Source organism: Mesoplodon mirus, assembly GCF_964341445.2.
Source record: "Mesoplodon mirus genome assembly, chromosome: 12".
NCBI lineage: Eukaryota > Metazoa > Chordata > Mammalia > Artiodactyla > Ziphiidae > Mesoplodon > Mesoplodon mirus.
Window position 1 is genome coordinate 26,013,924 of NC_138988.1, and position 20,939 is coordinate 26,034,862.

The following is a 20,939-nucleotide window of genomic DNA, read 5'->3' on the forward strand; positions in this document are numbered from 1 at the left end:
AACGTTGTTTTCCTGCCTCCTCGGAAAACAGGGAGGAGAAAAAATAGGGAGAGAATTAACAAGGAAATTAAAATTCTGAAATTCTTTGATGGGAAAAATATTAAACGGTCTCTTTCAAATTTAAATCATCCCTTTCTAGATCAGTTTGATTTTAGCCCAGCTTTCTTCAGAAAAACACACTGAAGGACTGCTCTCCGGGAAACACGGCCCGCCGGCCTCGGGGAGGGGTCTGCCGTCACGCACGACGGTGTCCGCAGCACTTGCTGCCGAAATGCACTTGTTGTGGCCTCCTCACCCAGGAGTGTCCTCCGAGTCATCACAGAGTCAGGCAGAGAGGAGCCTGTTTGACCTCCGTCCGGCCATCAACTCAACCTTTTCTTAAAAGACCCCATGAAGCTGGACATTGGCTTTTAGGCAAACCCACCAACCCGACCACACAGATCTCCGAGCTGACGAAAGATCTCAAGGGAGGGGCCACGGGCCTCCCCACGGGGCTCCCAGGCCCTGTCCTACCTGATGCAGGAGGGAGCTGTTTGCCAGTCCTGGCGGCCCCGGGCTCGGGCCTGCGTGCTTCACGTGGATGTTGTTCACGGCTGGCGGTTTGGCCACCTTGGTGGGCCTGCCGCTGCTGCTGTTGATGCCGCTCGAGCTGGGCGAGCACTTTCTTTTCTTGCCTAGGAGCTTGTCCAGAGGAGTGTGCGGGTGGGAGCAGGCGCCGTGAGAGCTGATGGGCAGCTCGCCGGCCTGGTGCACGAAGGGGCCGAGAGAGAGTGTGGAGTCGCCGCTGTTCACCATCACGCTCATCCTCTTGATGGACTCGCCGGGGCTTCCGCCGGGGGCACCCCGCCCGGGCTGCTCGTGCCGGCTGCTCACTGAGTTCGCTTTGCCGGCCACACAGTTGAGGCCGACGCCGTGGGGAGAGGCTACCGCCGCAGGGTGGGGAGGCCCAGGGTGAGCCACACAGTTTTTCCTAAAAGACTCCATGGAATGAGAAGAGGGGGAGGGGGAGGGGACTACCAGCGGGGAAGTGTTTTTGCGTTTCTTTCCTGAGCCGCCGCTGCCGGCACTGCTACTCGCGTGGTGACAGTTAGTGCTGTTACCAGAAGACTCCTTGGGCTTTAAAGACTTGCTAGATTTCAACTTCTGAGGTTTCCTGGCCATGGGGGAGGAGGGCACGCAGGACAGGCCAGAGGGCGTGCAGGGGGAGGGCGAGGAGGAGGACACCTGTCTGGACTGCAGACTGCACACGGGATCCACGGCCCCGGAGGCGGCGGGCTGTGCGTTCAGTGTGGTTCCATGAGCTGGTACCGACTTGCTATTGGGGGAGATGCAGGAGGACGAGAGCGGGGCAGGGGAGGGAGACATGGTGGCTGCTGCCAGGCAGCTGACCCCACAGTGTGATGTCGGCACAGAGTTTGTCCGGTGAGGAACACGTGTGGAGACGGCCGACGCGGTACTGGGCACTGGCGGGATCTTCCTGCGAAACAGAAGGGGGGCCTGAGCAGCGCCCACCACCGCCCTCCGTGGAAGCTTTCAGAAGGACACCCCCGCCCCTCACCTCTGGCACTGAACACACCTTTTGGTCACAGGGATCGCGCTGAGGTGCTGGGCCACACAGAGGGTCACTTTTCCCCTTCAAATTCTTAATGCCTTCCTGCGCTCTGAGAACAACGGCCTGTAAGGCCGTGTGCCTCACTGGTGCTGCAGCCGCAGGTATGTACCCCGCACCCTCCCGTCCGACACCCCGAACTCCGTGATCCTGGCTACTGATCTTCCTTCAGTTCCGAGAACGGGCCGTGAAGCGAGACCCTGGGTATCTTCCGCCTACAGCACTCTCACCCCAACTTCTGCTCACACTTCCGTTTCAGCTCCCATCATCACTCTCTTAGGAAAACTGCCCTGACCGTCCTGACTCGCTTTGTTCCCGCACTGCCCCCTGTTCCCAGACTCTGGAAGACTCTGGTAGTTTTAACGTGTGACTGATGATCACTGTCTAGCATCTCCGCAGACGGAGCAATCCACAGCTGATTTACCACTGTCCATCCAGCACAGTGCCTGGCACACAGAAGGCGCTCAAATGCTGACACAACTCATGAGCGAACGAGGAAAAAGGAAGGGCACAGCTAGTTAATGACAACTGCTAGGTCCCAGCTACTGGCCTGAGTGCCTGTACAAGGGAACAAAGCCCCCAGATCTCAGGGCACTTCTGGCCACGGTGCACTAACACTGTATTCTGTCTATAATATTTGGATAAAGTATGTATTCAAACAGTCAAACCAGGGAGGACCCCCCCCAACCCGCCGCCCTCACCCCGGCTTTTATTTTAGCTCCGATTTTTAAAATGTGATGGCACCAAAATCTCAGAAACCCCTATGGCATAATGAACACTGAGATGGCAAAACAGCAAACGGCCTGACTGGAAGCCAAGTGCCAAGACTGCCGGGCTCCCGGCCTCCACGGGCAGCTCTGGCTGATCCGGGCGCCGTACCAGCAGGGGCTGGGTTCCTCATCCTTCAAGTGAGAGTGCTGGCCTAGACTGCTGCCCAAGGGCTTTCCACATGCGTTTTGAGAAGGACTATAGTTATTAATAAACGGAATTAACAACTGCAAGTGTGCGCACCAGCCTTAAAACTCCCACTCAAGTGTGGCTCTGGCCCTAAGTCAGTGCTTCCCAACTGTGGCTGCACATCAGAATCACCTATGGAGTTCAGGCCACACCCAGACAGGCCACACCAGAATCTCGGGGTGGGGTCCAGGCGTTAGTAAGTTCTAAATCTCTCCAGGAGATTCCAGCGTGAAGCCAAGGTTGAGAAGCCGGCCTCTACCCCCATGCTACTCACGAAGGATAAGCACTGACATTACCTGAGAGGCTTACTAGAGATGCTGAGTCCCTGGGCCTCACCCCAGACCTCCTTCATCGTGGTGTGTATCTCAACAAGATCCCCAGGGCAACTGGCACCTGTGAGAAGCTCTGCTCGAAACGCAGCACAGGGGCTCCGGCTCCCTGGGCGCAGTGGCTTCTCATGGCCACCAGGTGGCTTAGGAAGACGGGCCTAAGGGCCAGGCCGCTACAACCAAATCCTGTGAAAAGGAAAAGCTTCCACAGGGGCAGGGATGTGGACCTCTCTGGATGACGTGACTGGTTTCTCTTAAAAGAGCTCTTTTAAGTCATTTCTTACCTTCTGCATAAAGAAGAGACAAAAAAAGAAGAGGTGGTCATATTGACCTGTGTTTGCACACATGCACTCAGAGACACAAGCAACTGATAAAACTGCTTCTGTCTGTGAGGAGTGGATAGAAAACAGAGGAGTATGGGGGCCAGGGGGACTAAAACTTTTCACTGTATGCCTCTTTATATTCATGTTTCCTTTTTTAGCCAAGTGACTTTATTACCAGTCTAAAAAATTAATTAGAAAAAGGAAAACCCAAACCATAAAACCTTTGACAGCCATCCCAGCCCCTCCTAGGGCAAGTGCAATAGTGGTCCCCAGTCACAGCACGCAAGCAGCGGACAGAACTCACAGGAGCTTGCAAACAGCCTTTCGGGTCGTGGCCATGCTCCAGAGGAAGAGCTGGTCTACTTCCACTGCTGCCCAGAGACTCCACACACTGAAGATAACTTACTTCACTGCCAGGCTCAAATCGCACCTCCACTTATCCCGAAGTTAACCACAGTAACTAAAGGGTAAGGGGCTGAGGAGAGTGCTGCCGGGGCTCTTTGCAGAAGGGAGGACTTCCAGCTGAGCCAGTAGGATGGGGCCTGGCTGACTTCAAGACTTTCCTTGAGTGCCTCAAAGATGCCACGTGAAGAACAGCTCTCTTCTGGTTGAGAAGTGCCGAGCCACTCCCGGCAAATCTCAGGGGCGGCCCGCGCCAGCGCCCCTCACTCCCGTCGGCCGCATTTACTCCCTCAAGCACCTGGCCTGGCACCTCTCTTCAAGCTCCTACCTGCCCCAGGCCCGTGTGCCAGCTCATCACTGAGTGGCCCGTCTGTCTCTACTGAATTGACTTTTTCAAAACCAAAGGTCATGTGAACAGAAAGAACGGTTTCTTCCTCACTGGGAGCAAGTGACGGATAAGGCAGTGAGCCTCCGAGAGAACAGAGAGAGACAGACAGTGGAGTCAACTTCAGGACCCTGCTTCTTCAGAGGTTCATAGCACAAAGAAGAAAACCTCTCCAGCACAAGCCATTAGGAACCGAAACTCTCTCAACCCAAACCACTGGCCATAAACCACTTACCAATATAATGGGGATAAAAATTCTGAGGACCCTTCTAAACCCTTAGAAGTACATTAAACCCATAGTTCTGTGAGCTCAATGTGCTCTCCAGGTCCCACCAGTTAGAAGCTGAGATTTCATGCATTTTAAAGTTTTCTGATATGAGGCCACCCCCCAAAGAATCCCAACAAACCACTGCCCAAGTCTGTCTCTGGTTCAGAACACTGTTCTTAAACACTGTTCATAAAGGTTCTTATCTAGTAAGAGCCAGGAAGAAACATGAAATAAAGCAGAGTAACACTGCTGTGGGGCTGGTCTTCACTGTGAACAAGTGCAAGTCCTATTAACGACCATGGGGATGGTTCTCTGGATTTTGGACTACACGAGGTCTCTGACAGCTTCCTCTGACTGTATCAGGCGAGCAAAGCAGAGGCAAAACTAGATGTACTCGCAGAGCCCACTCAGGGAGGCACTAGGAAATGACGCCCAAGTGGAGGGCTTGGGACGCCTCAGTGTTACGGGACAGCCCCCTTTAGCAAAGCTCAGTGCTTCCCGAAGTAGGCTCCACCAAAGGCTAGTCCCCAGGATGCTCCCCTAAAAGAGGTTCCCAGGTCAAAAGAGCCTGGGAGACAGTCCGCATTATACACGATATCCTCTGCTTTGAGACTTACAACGGACCGTGCCCATTAACGGCTTTGAGAAGTCCTGCAGTAACAAAAACTATTTTACTTCAGGAAAGGCTGAGCTAATAAACCTTTCGGGCCATGGAACTGTTCTTCTACTTAAAATCACGCTGGGTAAACGGCATGCATAAGGCCACACAAGATGATCGTCTTACTTTCAACTGTAAACCAGAGCAAATGGCTCCTTTCCCTAAGGCCCTCAGCAGCTCCTCAGTGCCCTCAATCAATTTCAGTGTCATCTGACCTCTCAGATCTCCTCTTGTTCCAGGAGCGTTCTTGCTCTTTCTCAAACAAGCCATGTTCTTTTCTGACTCAAGACCTTTGCACATACGGTTCTCCTTGCCTGGAACCTACTCCTCCCCGCCAGCCCCATGGCTGCTCTTTCTCATCCATTCATCTCAGTTCAAGGGCCCCTTAAGCCAGGCTCTCCATGAATCCTTCCATCCTGTTATTTTCCCATCTCAGCTCCTAGGTGGGTCCAAACCCTGGCTCTACCTCTAACGTTCTGTGTGACCTTGCTTCTCAGTTTCATTACCTGTAAAACAGGAATAATCCAGGCCACCTGACACAGCAAGGTGTGAAAATTGTATTTGCTAAGGTGCCTGGCCTACAGTAGTCTCAGTAAGTGCTACAGATTATTAGCGTTTCTGTTATCTCCCTTACAACAAGCTATGATCTCTATGTTCTGCTGACTGGCTTTCGCATTTCTCCCCGACCTAGAATGTGAGCTCCGTCCATCTGGGAGTCCCTCAGCCTGAAACCCCAGCACCGAGAACAAGACACATTTGCTCCAAGAGTGAGTGTATGAATGATGAGGGCCCTTCCTCCAGGGCTGGTCAAAGGCCATGTGTTCATCTCAGAGACCATTACCTTCATTAAATCAGCCCCATAAGAAACAAAGAGGATGCAGCGCTAATGCGCCACCCGCCCCCAGAGGTGGTGGGACGGGCACTCACTTCCACAGCTGCGCGTTCAGATGCTTCTCCACCATGAGGTTGAGGGCGCAGCGAAGCCGGTTCCACCTGGAGTCAAACACGTAATAGCCTCCTCCAATCTGCCGGCTCCCGAATGTGCAAAACTGCAAGAGAGAGAGCACACGCTTGGACTCGCTAACTCCGAGGACATGCGGCCCGGGAAGCAGCGGCCAGGACAGACGGCGCTTACTGAGGACCGAGGGCTGTGAAGCACGAGCGTGACAACGCCTGGCCCTGAGTGTCATGGAAGAGAACGGGAAGAGCAGGAGACGCACCCGATCGAGTGCATGCCGCCTCGGGGCGCCCTGCTCTGAGCTGCACTCGCACCTTGACCTCGCCCTACATGGACCAGAGGGCATGCCCGGGTCCCGGCCGCGCCCCCCTGCAGTGCCCCGTCCCTGCGGCGTGGGGAGGGTTGGAGCGGGGGCGGATGTGGAACTTACAGATGCTGGCTGAGGATGATGACCTGAATAATGACAGTCCAGTTTTTCAACAGACTCTTCTTTGTCATCGCCTTCTCCCTCCTCACTGGATAACCGAGAAGCTGGCTCAGTGGCAGGCAGGGGAGGGTGTGGAGATTCATGGACTGGAGGAGGGTCAATGGGGGCACTCCCACCTTGCTGAGCAGGGCAGCCTGGAGGCCTTGGTGAGTAGAAAGTGCAGCACTGATCAGACCACATCACATGTCTGGGAATCAGCCGCCTGAACTCAGACACAACAATGTATCCAAAACCATCAAGGGAGGTCTGGGCTCCACCACTGGCACCAGGGACACAGATGCTGATCTGGGGGGCCTGGGAGTGAAGGGTCCTCTCTCCCGAACCGCGCGATGTCAAATGCAGCTGTCTGCCCAGTCTAACCAAAGTAACTTATAACCACTTCTCTATTCCACAGCCACCTGGTCCGCCTCCTATTCTCCCCAAAGGCGGCGAAATACATGTGGAATTTAAGAGAATCCTTTCTTTGATTCCTCTTCAAATTTCACCTGGAACTGGGTCACTAAGGCAATCAGTGAGGTAATTGGTAATGTGCTCTAAAATAACCTAAGAGGGACAGGAGGTGATAAAAGAAGGTAGCTTTACCATTTTATGTGAGTAATCTAGAGTGTGTAACTCAAGGACAGCAGTGTGCTTTTCCAACACACATAAAGGCCTGGTGTTTCTAGACTTAAGCCTATTTTTTAATAGATGGAAAAACTTCAATGAAATTGGCCAAAGGACGGACTTGCAAAGGAATCGACAGCCTGGGCCTGGCCACATTCTCGGGCACCTCCTCTGATCACTCCTCCAACCGTGTTGTTCGGAAACCAGGGGGCCCACGTGGGGACAGGCTCACGGGCACTCTCAGGTTTCCAAGACGGAGGAACTTCCACCCCTCATGTGACCATTTCAAGAATCAGATACGTGAGGATAAAAGGTTAATTAAGCAACAGCACCCAAGGGCTGGCACATTCCTAAGCAGAAGCCCTCGGCCCAGACTCAAAACCCTCGTTCTCTATGCCTTTCTTTTTCCCTTCTTTCTGGAAAGTGGGTACAAAGTCCTTTACTCCACTTGGTTAAATATACAGGCACGCACACACATATATTCAGCCCACCATCACTGTCTCCAAGGGATGTGTCTAAGTTCTGACCTGCTGCTCACTACACAGCTCAAATGACTCATACACGCTCAGGCCAGAGTCCCAAATGAGTGAATGAAAAAACATGTTGTAAATGGACGCTGTAAAGACTCAGGCTGAATGCCTATCCCCAGCAAGAATCCCAACTGCTGTGTTTTGCAAGAAGCAAGACAGATGAATGGGAAATGGCTGCCAAAGCCATGTGAAATGTTCCCATCACTAACTTGCGGGCAGGACCCGGGCTGCAGCCCTACTCAACAGGGTCAGGAGACACCGAACGCTGAGCAGGGGCAGAACAGATAATTCTAGCTTTACTCTGCTGCTTGCATTTGGCCACAAACAGCCCTGGTTGAAACTCAGTGATGAACGTTTTTTTTTTTTTTTCTTAAAGTAAAACCCCATTAGAAAAACATCTCTTCTCGTAGCGAGCCTGATGTCTGTCCTCGACATCATGATACACCGGGGCTCTACAGTCTGCACGTCTGTTCTCTGAAAGAGGGAGAGAGAGCTGGAGGACAGTGCTTACCTTGGAAGACTGGGGGTGTGAGGTTTAGGTTTACTAGCTACAAAAGGCTTTGATTCGGAAGGAATCACTCCGTGAGAGTTTTGGTGTGGCTCCTGTGAAGTTCTAGGAGGAGTGGGATGCGGGTCCCTGAGAGGCTGCGTTGGTTGCTGAGAGTCCGGATGGCGAATCGATTCCTTTTCCCTGGTTTTGCTTTTGTGCTCGGCTAACAACACATCGAATCGTTTTCTTCTACCCTGGACAGCCCTCCGCTGGGTTAAGGAATGTGTCTACAGACCAAACACAACAACAACAAACACAAACAACCAGACATGGAGGAATCTCAGTGATAATGTTTTCTGCCGTACGTCAAAAAATACCAATGCCAATAAAAAAGCAACTTGGACCATCAGCTTAATCAAAGGCTGCTCAGCATCTGATAGGCTAAAAATCTTAAGAGTATGACTTTTTCCCCCTAATAGTTAGAAGCAGATATTCCAGCCCCCAAATGTATAAGAACCTGGTGATGTTATTTCCACCAGAAGAGAGAAGAAATGTTAACCATGCCACCAGGTATGTAACTGAGGGGCAAAGAGTAGATACAAACAGGTAACAGGTCCTTGTGTTTTGTGCCACAGGAACAATTCATTGATCAGAGCTGTTACCAACTCCGTTAGAAAAGTCCCCTTTGGGCCATTTAGAGTTTTGAATGTTAACAGGCAAGAAGCACTTATTCCATAAAATACGTATCACAAAGTCTTCTTTCACTAACTGCCAGAGAGTAAAAATTAAACACAACTGTTTCTTTATTCCTGTGACAATGCCATACAGAGAGAAAGGGGCTCACAGCATCCTGGAGACAGGCCGAGGGAGACCTGGGGGGATTAAAGAGTAAGAGGCCAAAAGAAGACAGGCTGTGCACAGGAAAAGACGCAAACCAGCGTGAGTCCCTATCGAAAGACACTCCCTATGGAAATCAAGAAAATGGGATAGGATTTTTGGATCCAGAGACAATGTCTAACCCCAGAATTTAAAAATGGTCACATTCTTTTTTTTTTTTATTGGAGTATAACTGCTTTACAATGTTGTGTTAGTTTCTGCTGTACAATGAAGTGAATCAGCTATATGTATACCTAGATCCCCTCCCTCTTGGACCTCCCCAAAATGGTCATTGTTGAGAAATTTGAAATTACTCTTGAGAAGAAGAATGGTCAAGTAAACCTGACCACTCCATACCGCTTAGGGCCTCCGTCTGTAAAGAAAAAAATGCAAGGAGCTGCTAACCACAGCAGCCCCAAATCACACCTCCCAAATATGAGTTCATCTACATAAATCCTTCCCTCTTCTATGTTACAATACTACAAATGATACTTTCTGTGTGTTCGTTATACACACATTATACAAATGTATTGCTCTACAGGCTTACATTTTCACTACAATTTAAGGGATTTTCAGGGGAGTCAGGCTTCTAATTCTCTTTTGCGGTTCAATAACATAACCTACGTCCGTACCACATATACTGCAAACTGTGTTCGCCCCAAATCTAACCTGGCACAGATAGTCAGAAAAATGTGTTGAGTTTCTTTTTAAGGTTTTACTTGGTTTTCTTTAATATGTAACATATCCACAAGAAAGTAATCCTAACTGAAGACAAGGACCTTTGTTTTGCTCAGTGCTGCACCAACACCCAGTGTAGCACCTGGCACACCATAAACGCTTCCAACAAAAACCAGATAAAAATAATGTCCCCCAATACACGCTGAATGAACAAACGAATATACAACGTCACTGGGGGTCCACCTGCCTGTCTCTCCAGACAGATGATACAGAAGCCTCTCCTCACCTTTGCGTGTCCCCTGGTGCCTAGCGCAGGAAGACCAAGCGAAGAGAGTAGGCAGAGACGAGCAGTATTTTCCCGGCTTGGTTTGAAGAGTACATAGCATTTGCCCTGAGCTCTGAAGAACCTTCCAGCCCCAACCCTGATGCCCCCTCCTCCCCATCAGAACTCTGGGGGGGGCGGGGGGCTGTCCAAGGCGCACAGGATAAAGAGCAGCTGTACAGGCCTGGGGCCCTGCTCGCTCTAACACCCCCGCCCCTTGCTCCTCTGGCACCAGGTGCCGCCTCCCCCTCCCGCTCAGCCTCCTGGCTGCCTTTCACACCCTAAGCTGTTTGTCCTGCCCCGTCCCAGAGCCTTTACAAGGGCTGTCTCCTCTGCCTCTCCCACCCCTTTCTGCCCAGACAAATCATGTGGATTTCAGCCCAGCATTCCTACAGCAAAGGAGCCTTCCCTGACTCAGTTCCCCTAGTGAAGGCTGTCATTACACAGGCCTCTCTTTTTTATTACCCCTCAGTGGTAACTTTTACAGTGACTCGAGTCATTACCAAGTTAATCTTCATCTCTTCCATTAGACTGTAAGTCCCAAAAGGGTAGGAGCCACGTCTTGATTTTTGTTCAAGCCTGTATCCTCTGAGGCCCAGAAGGAGGTCTGTGCCCGCAGATGTGTGCAGTAAATGCTTCTACCCTGAGAGGAGCCCAAATCTACTTGCATGGAAGGCACAGAACAGAACAATGGACAGATGAGGAAGTGAGGAGGGGACAGTGAGGGTGGCAGGCAGACGACAGAGTGACAGGAGTGGGCAGCAGCAGATGCCCTGACAGCAAAGAGAACGGACAACATCCTCAGACTAAGACAGGAGAGATCTGGGCAGCAGCGTGGGGGACATTCAGCTGAGTCTTTGACATGCAAGACCCGCCGCTTGCATGTCAAGCATTCCAGTGTGTTTATTAGCCCACCGCTGAATGGATGCGGGCCGCAACGGAGGCACGGAGAGGGAGGAGCACTGACAAACAGAACACGGGAAGAAAGTAAGGGTGTTCGGTGCAAGGGCAGGCCAGCCACAATGCTGCATGTTCTGCCAGCTCTATGCCGAACTCACGGCATGCCTGGATGAAGATGCATACTAACGCAAAGACAGGCTTAGCACCCTGCTACAGATGGTAATGACACCCTTAACAGGGCACATGGAGAGCATACACGACATGAAAAGGAAGATGGGAGAAAAATGCAGGATCGACACAAAGCCAGTGAAGGTTCAGGAGGAAGGCTGGTCAAATTCCTTGCAGATTCGGAGTTGATAAAGCTTTTGGTTCACCAGCATGCCTCACAGATGATTAAAAAAGAGCACCCTGGGTAAAGCAAGCATCCTTCGCTGACCACAGGTATCACAATACTGAGAAATCTCTGTTTCTGAGAGCCAGGTAGGCAGCAAGAGAGCAGAGAGGGGTTGGCAGTGTGACATGGCGTGGAGCAGGGCTCAGGCACACACTCACAAGTTCCCTCAGGGGCAGCTGAACAGGACATGATTCTACAGACCTCAACTGGCTACCGTCAAACAACACACCAGTCGATGTGTTCAGTTAATATTATATAAAACAAAGCAATCTGTCCTGAGGAGTTTTTAACCTAGAGATTCAATGGTGCAACTGGAGTGGGGATGACCATCTACCTCTGAAATAAAATGCAAAATTCAGAATATATATGTGTATATATGTCTTCCTCTGGGAACAGAATCCATAATTCTTTAAAAAATTAGGTATTTAAAGGTGCTTTTGACCAACCTAGCTCCTCACAAGATTCAGTACCATTGTTGCAAGATAAAATCCACACGCTAAAATGGAATTAGAAATTGAAATTAAAGTAAGAACTACCGAGAAATAACATTTCCCGTTTCTGAAGATTTTAACATTCCTCTACTGTTTAGGGCTGGAGTGGAGTCTGAATTTCTTTATTCAAACATAATCTTTGGTAAAACTTAAAATAATACATCAAAAATTTTATTAATTTTTAGAGAACAACACTAATTTTTATAATTTTTAAGCCTCCTCCTCCAAACAAGGGTTTTAAAATTACTTCAAGGCAATGATTCTTAATACTTTTTGAACCCTTCTGCAGGGTGGCTGGGGACATAAGCATATATGCTCATTTATGAAGGGGGTCTACTGAAGCCAGAGGCCACCCCCATGTCAACCCTTATTTTATAGCAAATATACCGCCTTCTCACTACCATACTGGCATTTCAAAGGAAAACTCAGGATAGAAAGGGAGAATCTTTACATTTTCCTGGGTTTTACATATACATTAGATTATGTGGTACCTAGTATTTTTTTTAGAACTAAAAAAATAAAGCTATCTCAAAGTCGCAGATATTTTTAAAGTAGCTGTAAAATTGAAGAACCAGAGATAACACAAACATTTTAAGAATATTCACATATATGCAAAGGAAATTTCTGGACTCATTCCAAGTCAGTACAATTTAAACCACAGTAAAGGGGAGCCTCTCAAATTAAATTTCTATGAGGAAATATTAAAAGGCTTTGAAAATAACAGATTGATTAGGAAAAAAACACCATTGCCCTGGATACAGTAAGGCTCACTGGAGGCAAAACCCCTCTTAAGATAGCAGTTTATAACAACAGGCTCCACGTTTTCTGAACTTGAGGCGTTCTTCATCAAAACGGAGTCATTCCCTCACTTAAAAATTCAGAACAATCCTCAGAGCAGATGCCCTGTGAGTGAGAGACGCTTGGGGCGCAGTGCTGTGCAGCCCAGGTCCCCGAGCTTCCTGGAGCATCGGGCTCTGCCCAGGAGCCGCCTACCTTGCATGTCAAAGATCGGGTGCAGGGTTTCTTGGTGTCGAGATCGATGACCCCACAGTGGATGTCAGGATCAAACTCCCTTTCTGTCAAAAGCACACAGACATTACAATGGGCTCAAACGCTGCTTCATTTATTTTGAAAATAAGAAAATAGGAGAAATCTGAGATTCTCCTATCTCAGACCAATTATAACTTGAAGCAAATCTACCACATTATCAATAAATATAAAACATACAATGTAGGAGCGCCACAAAAAAGCCACGACATCTCTAAGAGAGTGGGGACTCTCGCCACCAGATGACAGGAAAGAGACTGTTTAAGCCAGCATTACTCATTACTCCATTTAGGAATACACCACTAGAAAGCTACTTTTACGTCACCTACCCACACACGTGCACTTTAAAACCAAGAATGAAGAGCTCAAAGACATTACTTAAGGAACTTCATCCTAAAGCTGAAGTTGGCCAGTTTTAAAAAGAGGACTTACAGATAACGGTTGATTTGCTCTCCCAGGAACGCCCAATTAATACAGAAAGAAATACTGAGAGAAAATATGAAGTTACCTGATAATCTCTTATTTAAAAATTTCCTGTTATTGGAGTTATCTTCTGACTTCTTTTCCAGCGTAGGCGGTGCAGGAAGCCCTTTGCCATTCAGAATCTGTCCAGGCGAAGGCAAGGTTGGCTTTGGTATTGAGGGGCAGTTAAGGCCAGGCTTGACTGAGGAACTCACAGCAGCAGGACAGGCTGGCCCTACCGCAGATTTCAGTAGTGTGCCATCCATCTTCGGAGGAATCTTTTCCACTTTGACAGAGGGCGTCATGCTGTCGTAGGGGGAAGTGAGAACACCAGCACCTGAGTGCACCGGCAGCCCAGGGCGACTGGTGAGCCAGAGGGATGAGGGCAGAGCCTGGGTCTACCTGTGCACCGCGCAGAGCTAGGCTCCCGAAGGTACATTACGAAGATTTGTTAGGGCTGCGCAGAAAACTCAGTAAGACTTTTACTCAGTCTGTAAGCCCTTCTGCAGAGGCAGAAAGCTCCAGAGGAACCATCAAATTTACCTGGTCTATCATCATTCCAGAACAATCCTACACATGAGCCCGTTACCCAGTGTAATTCCTGCAAGAAGCAAAATATGAAAAGGTCTAAAAGGACCAAAGACTACTGCAGGACCTTTAGAGGATATCTTTTGAGAGCTGTCATTTTTAAGAAATGATCCATCAAAATAAAGTAAAATGAGTGGGCAGAGAAAAGAACAACAGAAATTAGAGAACATTTCCAAGAAATGTCACTAAGGACTTGGAAGAACTCAAATGTGCCCAACTATGTATCTCCAAGAAGAGGCTCTCTGCCTCTGTCAATGAGGAAGACCAGTGTTTAATTAGGATACGATGTGTCACTGAAGTGGTAATTCTCCAGGCCCTGAAAAAGGTTTCTCTATAGGAGCCTGGAATCTAAGTGTCTGGCACTCAGCTGGTGAGCACTGAATACCTGTATCACTAACCAAGAACTGACTTTTTTCTGGAATCTTGCTGATACTGTCATTTGGGTGGCAAATGTTGGTACGAAGCTAACAGTTAGCCTGGTCCCCGTCTAAAGCCCAGCTACAAATAAAGAAGATTTGGATTGATGAGGTTTTATAAACTTTGCCCAGTGGAGTCGGTGCTCTAACAGCTGGTAAGCGGGCAAATGACTTACACACCGTACTGGCATTTTCTTTGGCTCTCTGACAGCTCCAGGAACGAAAGCCAAGCTTCCTCTACTTGCACTTCTGACAGATGAGCAGAAGCTGCGGGCTTAGCAACCAGGACAAATAGCACCAAACAGCTGTACCTGGAACAGCCCGACAGCGGCAGAGACACTGCAAGATGCCACGGCCTCTCCCAGCTGGCAAGGTCCGTGCGCAAGAGCAGGTGCTGGCCGCTGCCCGAAGATTAACCAGGTTATCAGACCTTGGGACTGAGATGTGTGGCATACCCTCCTAAAGGGAGGCAGGCCAGGGAAAAGCCACCTGCCACCAAGGCCGAAGCATGCCGTGATGGGGCAAGATATATTTCCATGGGAGTGCACGGCTGCTCCCTCATGTGACCCACAAAGAGCCTACAGGTCCACCAGGGAAACTCGTCAAGGCCTTTGCCTGGTGGTGTGAACTTCTTCCAGCCTCCCCTCATCAGTGCTTGGATGTGAACCCAAGACTGGGGGTGGGAGGAAGCACTGCTTCCCTATTTGCTGTGCAGGCCCCAGAAAATCCTAGAACAGCTTCTGGGGATCTCTTCCCCTTTTTATTCCTACTGTCACCCTCAGCGGCGGCACCAGCATCCGTTCCTTTACGGTCGCCTGTTGGCCGGACACTAGCCAGGTGCTTGAGTCTAATACATGAATCCTACCACCCCCACTAACCCTGCACAGGGGCCGTTATCTTAGACTCTGAGAGAAACAGGGCCTTGGCTGAGGCCCCTCAGCTAGGAAATGATAGAGGCGGGATTTGAACCCCAGGCCTGTTTGACCTGAGGGGCCCGTGGCTGAAGTTCTGCAATCTTATCACGCTTCCCTCTCCTTACCCAGAAAATGGAGATAAGAGCAATACGTATTTCAAAGGGTTGTTGTGATAAGTAAATGACAATACACTTAGCTAAATTTCAATAGCTGGCACACAAGAAAGGATCAATAGATAAGTATTATTATTGCTATTATGACTCTATAAAGTCTCTCAAGGTATAATAGGGAAACGAAAAGAAACAACAACATATATTTGAATTTTCCCCAAAGCGGGCTCTCTTTCACATCATCCACGTACACTCTCAGATGCTACTTGTGTACACAGTTCCACTTCTGGCAGGTGAGCTTTAAGAACCCTCTGGGCCATACTCACATTCTACCATGGGGGACTCTATTTTGCTGAATGGGATGCATTGGCCTGTTCCCCCTGAGCTGCAGTTTCTCTTTGGGCGATTTCAACAACTTGGAACTTAACGAGGATGCACTTAGAACACCTCCACTGGAAGAACGGCTGCTTCCACTTCCACCGCCTCCTTTGCTTTTGGACAGAGAAGGGAAGAAGGGAAATACTGAAGTGGGAGGAACGGCCAAAGAAGGCTTGCTGGATGAGCTATGTCTTCTTTCTGAAAAGGAACACAAAAGGGGCGGGGGGTGGGGGAAGACACTGTTTCAGGCAAGTCTCCAATGGAACCCTGGGGGAGTCCCCGGAAATCAACACATTTAGGTTCAAATACGTGTCACTAAGTGAAAATATATTAAACTCAGCAGCTTTCAGAAATGGCTTATCTAGACCCCACAGACTTATTCTGGATTCTAGGAACTGGTCCTTCTGCTTAGGAAACGTCTCGGCATGAAGAGGTTTATCATACATAGATAACCATTAGGAAACAGACATTCTAAACCTGAGAATAGTGGGTTTTGCATTTTAGAAATGAACCTCACTGACTGCAACTTGTAGTCAGAGAGGGGAAAATTATTCATTCATCTGCAGAGCTCTGCTAATTGACACTGCACGGAATTCTTTCTTCCTTTCTAGCATAGTACCTCTGCAATTTTCAAAATAGCAAAATGTTAAGAAACAAGTTGTACCTTAATTTTTTTTTGTCACTACCCACCAGTATATGACACCAAATAAGAATGTTTCTAGAGTTTATCTTATCGTTCCCTAAGAATCTGTGCTGAAATTTTCCAGTGAATCACTTCACTCCCCACTCCCAACCCCCCCCTTTTAAAATAATCTCACTTGACTACAGATGGCACAGCTCTTGTTCACACCATAGGATGCCAAAGGCGCAAGACAAAAATACCACAAATAGCTAAGCCTGCTTTTTATACCAGGAAGTAATTCATGGTTAAGTAAGGACTACTCAGGCTTAACTGAAAGTAAGTCTATCCACTAGAGAATCAGGTTTTCTCAGAATAAGGCAACCCACACTAAATAAATCGAGAGCTGTTGAAGAATGTTACCATCGGAAACAAGTAAGTTATTTAGTAACTTTATCTACTTAAGTACCTCAAGCTGGTAGCTTCAGTAGTTGCCTTTAGTTAAACTTGTAATTTAAAATACGTTTGCTTTACTCTTAAGTTTTAAAATGTATGTGATCCAACCGTTATTTATCACAACATGGAAGCTATATGAGTATTTTTTAAATTAAGCATATTAGAATCAATTTGACTACAACCATCCTGTAAAGGATTTATTTCCAAAGGTCCTTTTAAATCAGTCCTGAGACTCTCTGTGAAGCTGTGCTGACTTATTCCCAGAAGGGCAATAGCTCAATGACGCTTCATGAGGTACTAAAGAGCCTGCTCTACACCAGGACAAAGTCATTATGCTATCTACAGGCAGAATTCAAATTCTCCAACTAGACCACACAAAGGCTACAAGCAGGTTAGGAAGGCTAAACTGATAGTAATTTATAAGTGCCTGCTGCTTTTTTCCCCCCAGATATGAAAGTAGTGTGTAAGGAAGGGAAAGCTAAAATAACAAGTTTAATAACTTTCTAAATTTGGCACCTGAGGTTTTCTTTAAAAAAAATTAGTTTCCTTCTCTTCCGCGATCCCCAAACACTCTGAATATACTTTCAAGCAACGGCACTTGCCAGCCAGGACTGTAAAAATCCATCTCCCATGCTGCCGACTCCCTTGGATGGTGGAACTTCCTGTCTCGGTCATCTGCCTCGACAACATGGCACAGAGTAGGCCTTCAATTAACATTTGCCCGATTGGTACAGCTCTTCTTATGAAGAGAGTGATTTTCAAATGGTCCTAGACCAGTGGTTCTCAACCTTGGCTACACATTGGCATAATCTAATGAGCTTAAAAAATACTGATGCCTCAGTCCCACCTTCAAAGATTCTGATTCTGAGTTTTCTGTGGCCTGGGCATCCAGACTTTTACAAGCTCTTCTGTGTGATTCCACTGCGTAGCCAATGGTGAGAGCCTACCCCAGATTAGGCTAATGCCTCAAGAACCATTAACCACAGCTAAGTAAATTACCATCTGTATGGCACTGAGAACACTGCCAGGCACGTGGCACTATATACCAGGGTTTGTTACATGAAGCTCACCGCTACTACCTGTCCTCAACTAGTGTTTTCCAAACTTCCCTCAACTGCAAACTATTTTCATCATTCTTACCAAAGACACATAAAATACTATTTTTTACTCAACACTTTTATTCAAATTATCAACTCTACTGTTCCTTTCTCCTCCTTAATCTAATACTCACCAGTCTTTCACGGGGACAGCATTGGTATTTTGGACACAACAATCCTTGTACAGGATTTCAGGGTGGTTAGAATTCCTGTCCCCCAGCCCTTAATCACCAGTAAGTAGTGCCCCTCTAACAGGTGCAACCTGAAACTACCCCCAATCTGTTTTCAGATGGCCCAACATGAAGCAGGGTACCACTCTCAGTGTTTTCCAGAACTCTTATTGTTTTCCAAAACAATAGCATCTATAAAACAACAGGTTTAAAAAGTGTGTAATATATATCTCTGATATACATTAAAATAATTAAATATTTAAATTAAAATGTTCAGCCACAAAAATCACCCCCAGTGGCAGTGTACTAAAGAAATAATTACCATGTCTGTGGTACAAAGAGGGGGAAAAATTCCAACCAAAACTTTGACTTCTAGGAAATACACTCTTTTTACTATTTTGGGGGTATCAGAATTCTCAAGCAGGTGTCTCAGAGTAAAAGTGATATAATTTCTCTGATATCAAATGATATAAATAAAATTCTCAATCGAATTAAACATAGTTCACTATAATGCTTGTTTTGAAACGTAAACTTATTCTGAAATCACTGATCTACTAAGGGACAATTTGAGCATAAAGAATTTTTGCATTTCCTCTTGCAAGATTTCATCTGCAAGACGCACTAGGTGAATGCAGAAAACCACACCTGGCTAAACTGAGCCACGTGGGAATAAAAGCTCACACCCTCAGCCTGGCCAGCCCCCCCGCCCCGCCCCCAAACATCCACCATCCACCTCAGTTCACCATGGACCTTAGGAGCCACACCATCCACACAGCTGGTGCTACACCTTTTCCTCAATATCACATAATCTTCCTTCCACCACTTCACAAGAGCTTACAAAGTGAAACCCTTCCGACACCTACCTGCAAAAGCACGTCAGGTTGTTTTCAAGGAAAACTGTCATATTAGAATGAATATTTATGTATTTTTTAAACCATTTAATACACATAAAACTCTGCTACCACTCTTGTTAGGTTCCTGTCTTTTTCTGTGTGTCACCAGCCTCCGGACGCGCAGGCTCAGCGGCCATGGCTCACAGGCCCAGCCGCTCCGCGGCATGTGGGATCCTCCCGGACCGGGGCACAAACCCGTGTCCCCTGCATTGGCAGGCGGACTCTCAACCACTGTGCCACCAGGGAAGCCCACCGATGAAGTTTTGAGTGTTGTGCCCATTATCCCATTTTTCTAATGAGTCTCCTGTGGTTTTTATTGCGCCATTTTGCATAATGCAGTAATTTCTTAGGAAAGCGTGCTGTCTTATGGCAGAACTAGCTGCAACTTCCAGTCTGCCCTTTCAATTTTTTCTTTCTTTTTTTTTTTTAGCTGCACCGAGTGGCATGTGGAATCCTAGTTCCCTGACCAAGGATCGAACCAGAGCCCCCTGCAGTGCAAGCGCGGAGTCCTAACCACTGGACCACCAGGGAAGTCCCTGTCCTTTCAATTTTCTATTCCCATCATAGTCCACTTTCCCTGTTTTCTTCCGTTAATGCTTTTTTTTTTCTCTGAGTTGTCTATTAACTCTTTGATACGGGATTTTCGCATTAGAAAATCAAGAGTCAAAGCTTTCTAACATTAAAGGTCAGCTGATATATCAATAACATTTCAAAAAAGTTGTATTTTCTACTGCAACAATAAAAGCTATTTAAAAACTAAGAATGGCAATCTATCATGTGAACTTTCATTCACTAGAACTTGAAACAGACTGCGCGCGCGCGTGCGTGTGTGTGCGTGTGTGTGTGTGTGTGTGTGTGTGTGTGTGTAACTGTGATTCTGGCTGAAAAGTGCCAGCTCAAATCCTTGTCATGCTGCTGGATTAAGTTGTTCCTTCACATCATGGTCTGGTAACTCATTCTCTGGAAAGGGTGGCATTTGGCTTTCCCTTCACGAGAAAGCAAAGGGGAAAAACCAAATTAAATTATAGTTGAGTTGGACTCTCCCCAACCTTTCACACTGGGCCCTTATTTTTCTTAAGATTTTAAACTGGGCTTCCAGTTTTTAAAAAGTGTTTGTTTCTAGATCAAAAGGGAAACGGGCAAGTTATGGGTAGGGTTAGGGACCTTATATTAAGTGGACAAACTGGTGGCCAGATGCTAAGCATAACTGAAGTGTGGTTTGGTGAGGAGTCCAAGTTGAGTTTTCAAAGCACTCCTCTCTCCAGGGTCTGGCACCAGCCCAGAGAAAGCACACTCTGTCCCTGAATGAGCAGGGCACTGTGAATGGCTCCAGCAAGCAGGAGAGACAGGCAGACCAACAGACAGACAAACACAGATACAGTGAAAAGACAGAGCCGAGACAGAAGGACAGACACGGGTGAGTGTGTGGTGTGTGTGCGGCAGTGCTGGAGTTGGGGGCAGGGGGGACCTCACAGACAGATATGGAAACAGAGACAGGGAGAAGGAGATAGAGCAAGAGATGGATGCATCGGGCTTTCTTCCCTTGTGGCTTGAGCATGTGATACCACTGCAGGCAAGGGTGGGATACCGGAGTGGTCAGGGGAGGGGACAGCTTTCAGTCTTCCAAAATAGAAAGCAACCAAGAACACGGAGCTTATAATAGTGGATTAACGCTGAGGTTTAAAAAAAATATATATGCAAGTATTGACACCTAAGTACAAACCAAAAAGGAGTTCAAAGCAAATAATTAGAATCTTTTAAAGGCATATACATTGCTTTGGAAAAAAAAACTAAAGGTAACTTATAATGTGTTAAATGTCAAAGTTAGGACACAAAACCTAAAATGCAGTCAAAAGCACACTGTCACTTCAAATCATTCATGCTTGAAAAGAATCTAGAAAAATATTTGTCAAACTTTTTTTAAGTGGTTATCCCTGGGACTGTAGGTCTATTTTTGAAAAACTTCTGTTTAATTTTTCTACAACAAATATGGTTTACTTGTTTATTAAATACATACTTTTAAAGAGAGAGATCATTTGGTGCTCTGGCCTCAATTTCACACATGCCCAAAATAATGCAAGGCCTATTATCACTCGGGAGCATAGAATCAATTTGTCCCACGCTCAGTG

At 47.5% G+C, this 20,939-nt stretch overlaps 1 protein-coding gene across 7 annotated transcripts in view; it reads right to left on the reverse strand.

Moving 5' to 3' along the window:
- The window catches only part of ATXN7 (ataxin 7), a 132,824-nt gene that overhangs the window by 7,006 nt on the left and 104,879 nt on the right, over nucleotides 1–20,939 (reverse strand). For all 7 annotated transcript variants that reach the window (XM_082639429.1, XM_082639430.1, XM_082639431.1 and 4 more), the window contains 7 exons: nucleotides 15,524–15,773; nucleotides 13,216–13,475; nucleotides 12,654–12,736; nucleotides 8,021–8,286; nucleotides 6,320–6,518; nucleotides 5,859–5,980; nucleotides 514–1,477 (listed from right to left, as the gene is read on the reverse strand). In XM_082639429.1, the coding sequence (XP_082495555.1) occupies nucleotides 514–1,477; nucleotides 5,859–5,980; nucleotides 6,320–6,518; nucleotides 8,021–8,286; nucleotides 12,654–12,736; nucleotides 13,216–13,475; nucleotides 15,524–15,773 (2,144 nt within the window). The remainder of the gene's footprint in view (nucleotides 1–513; nucleotides 1,478–5,858; nucleotides 5,981–6,319; nucleotides 6,519–8,020; nucleotides 8,287–12,653; nucleotides 12,737–13,215; nucleotides 13,476–15,523; nucleotides 15,774–20,939) is intronic.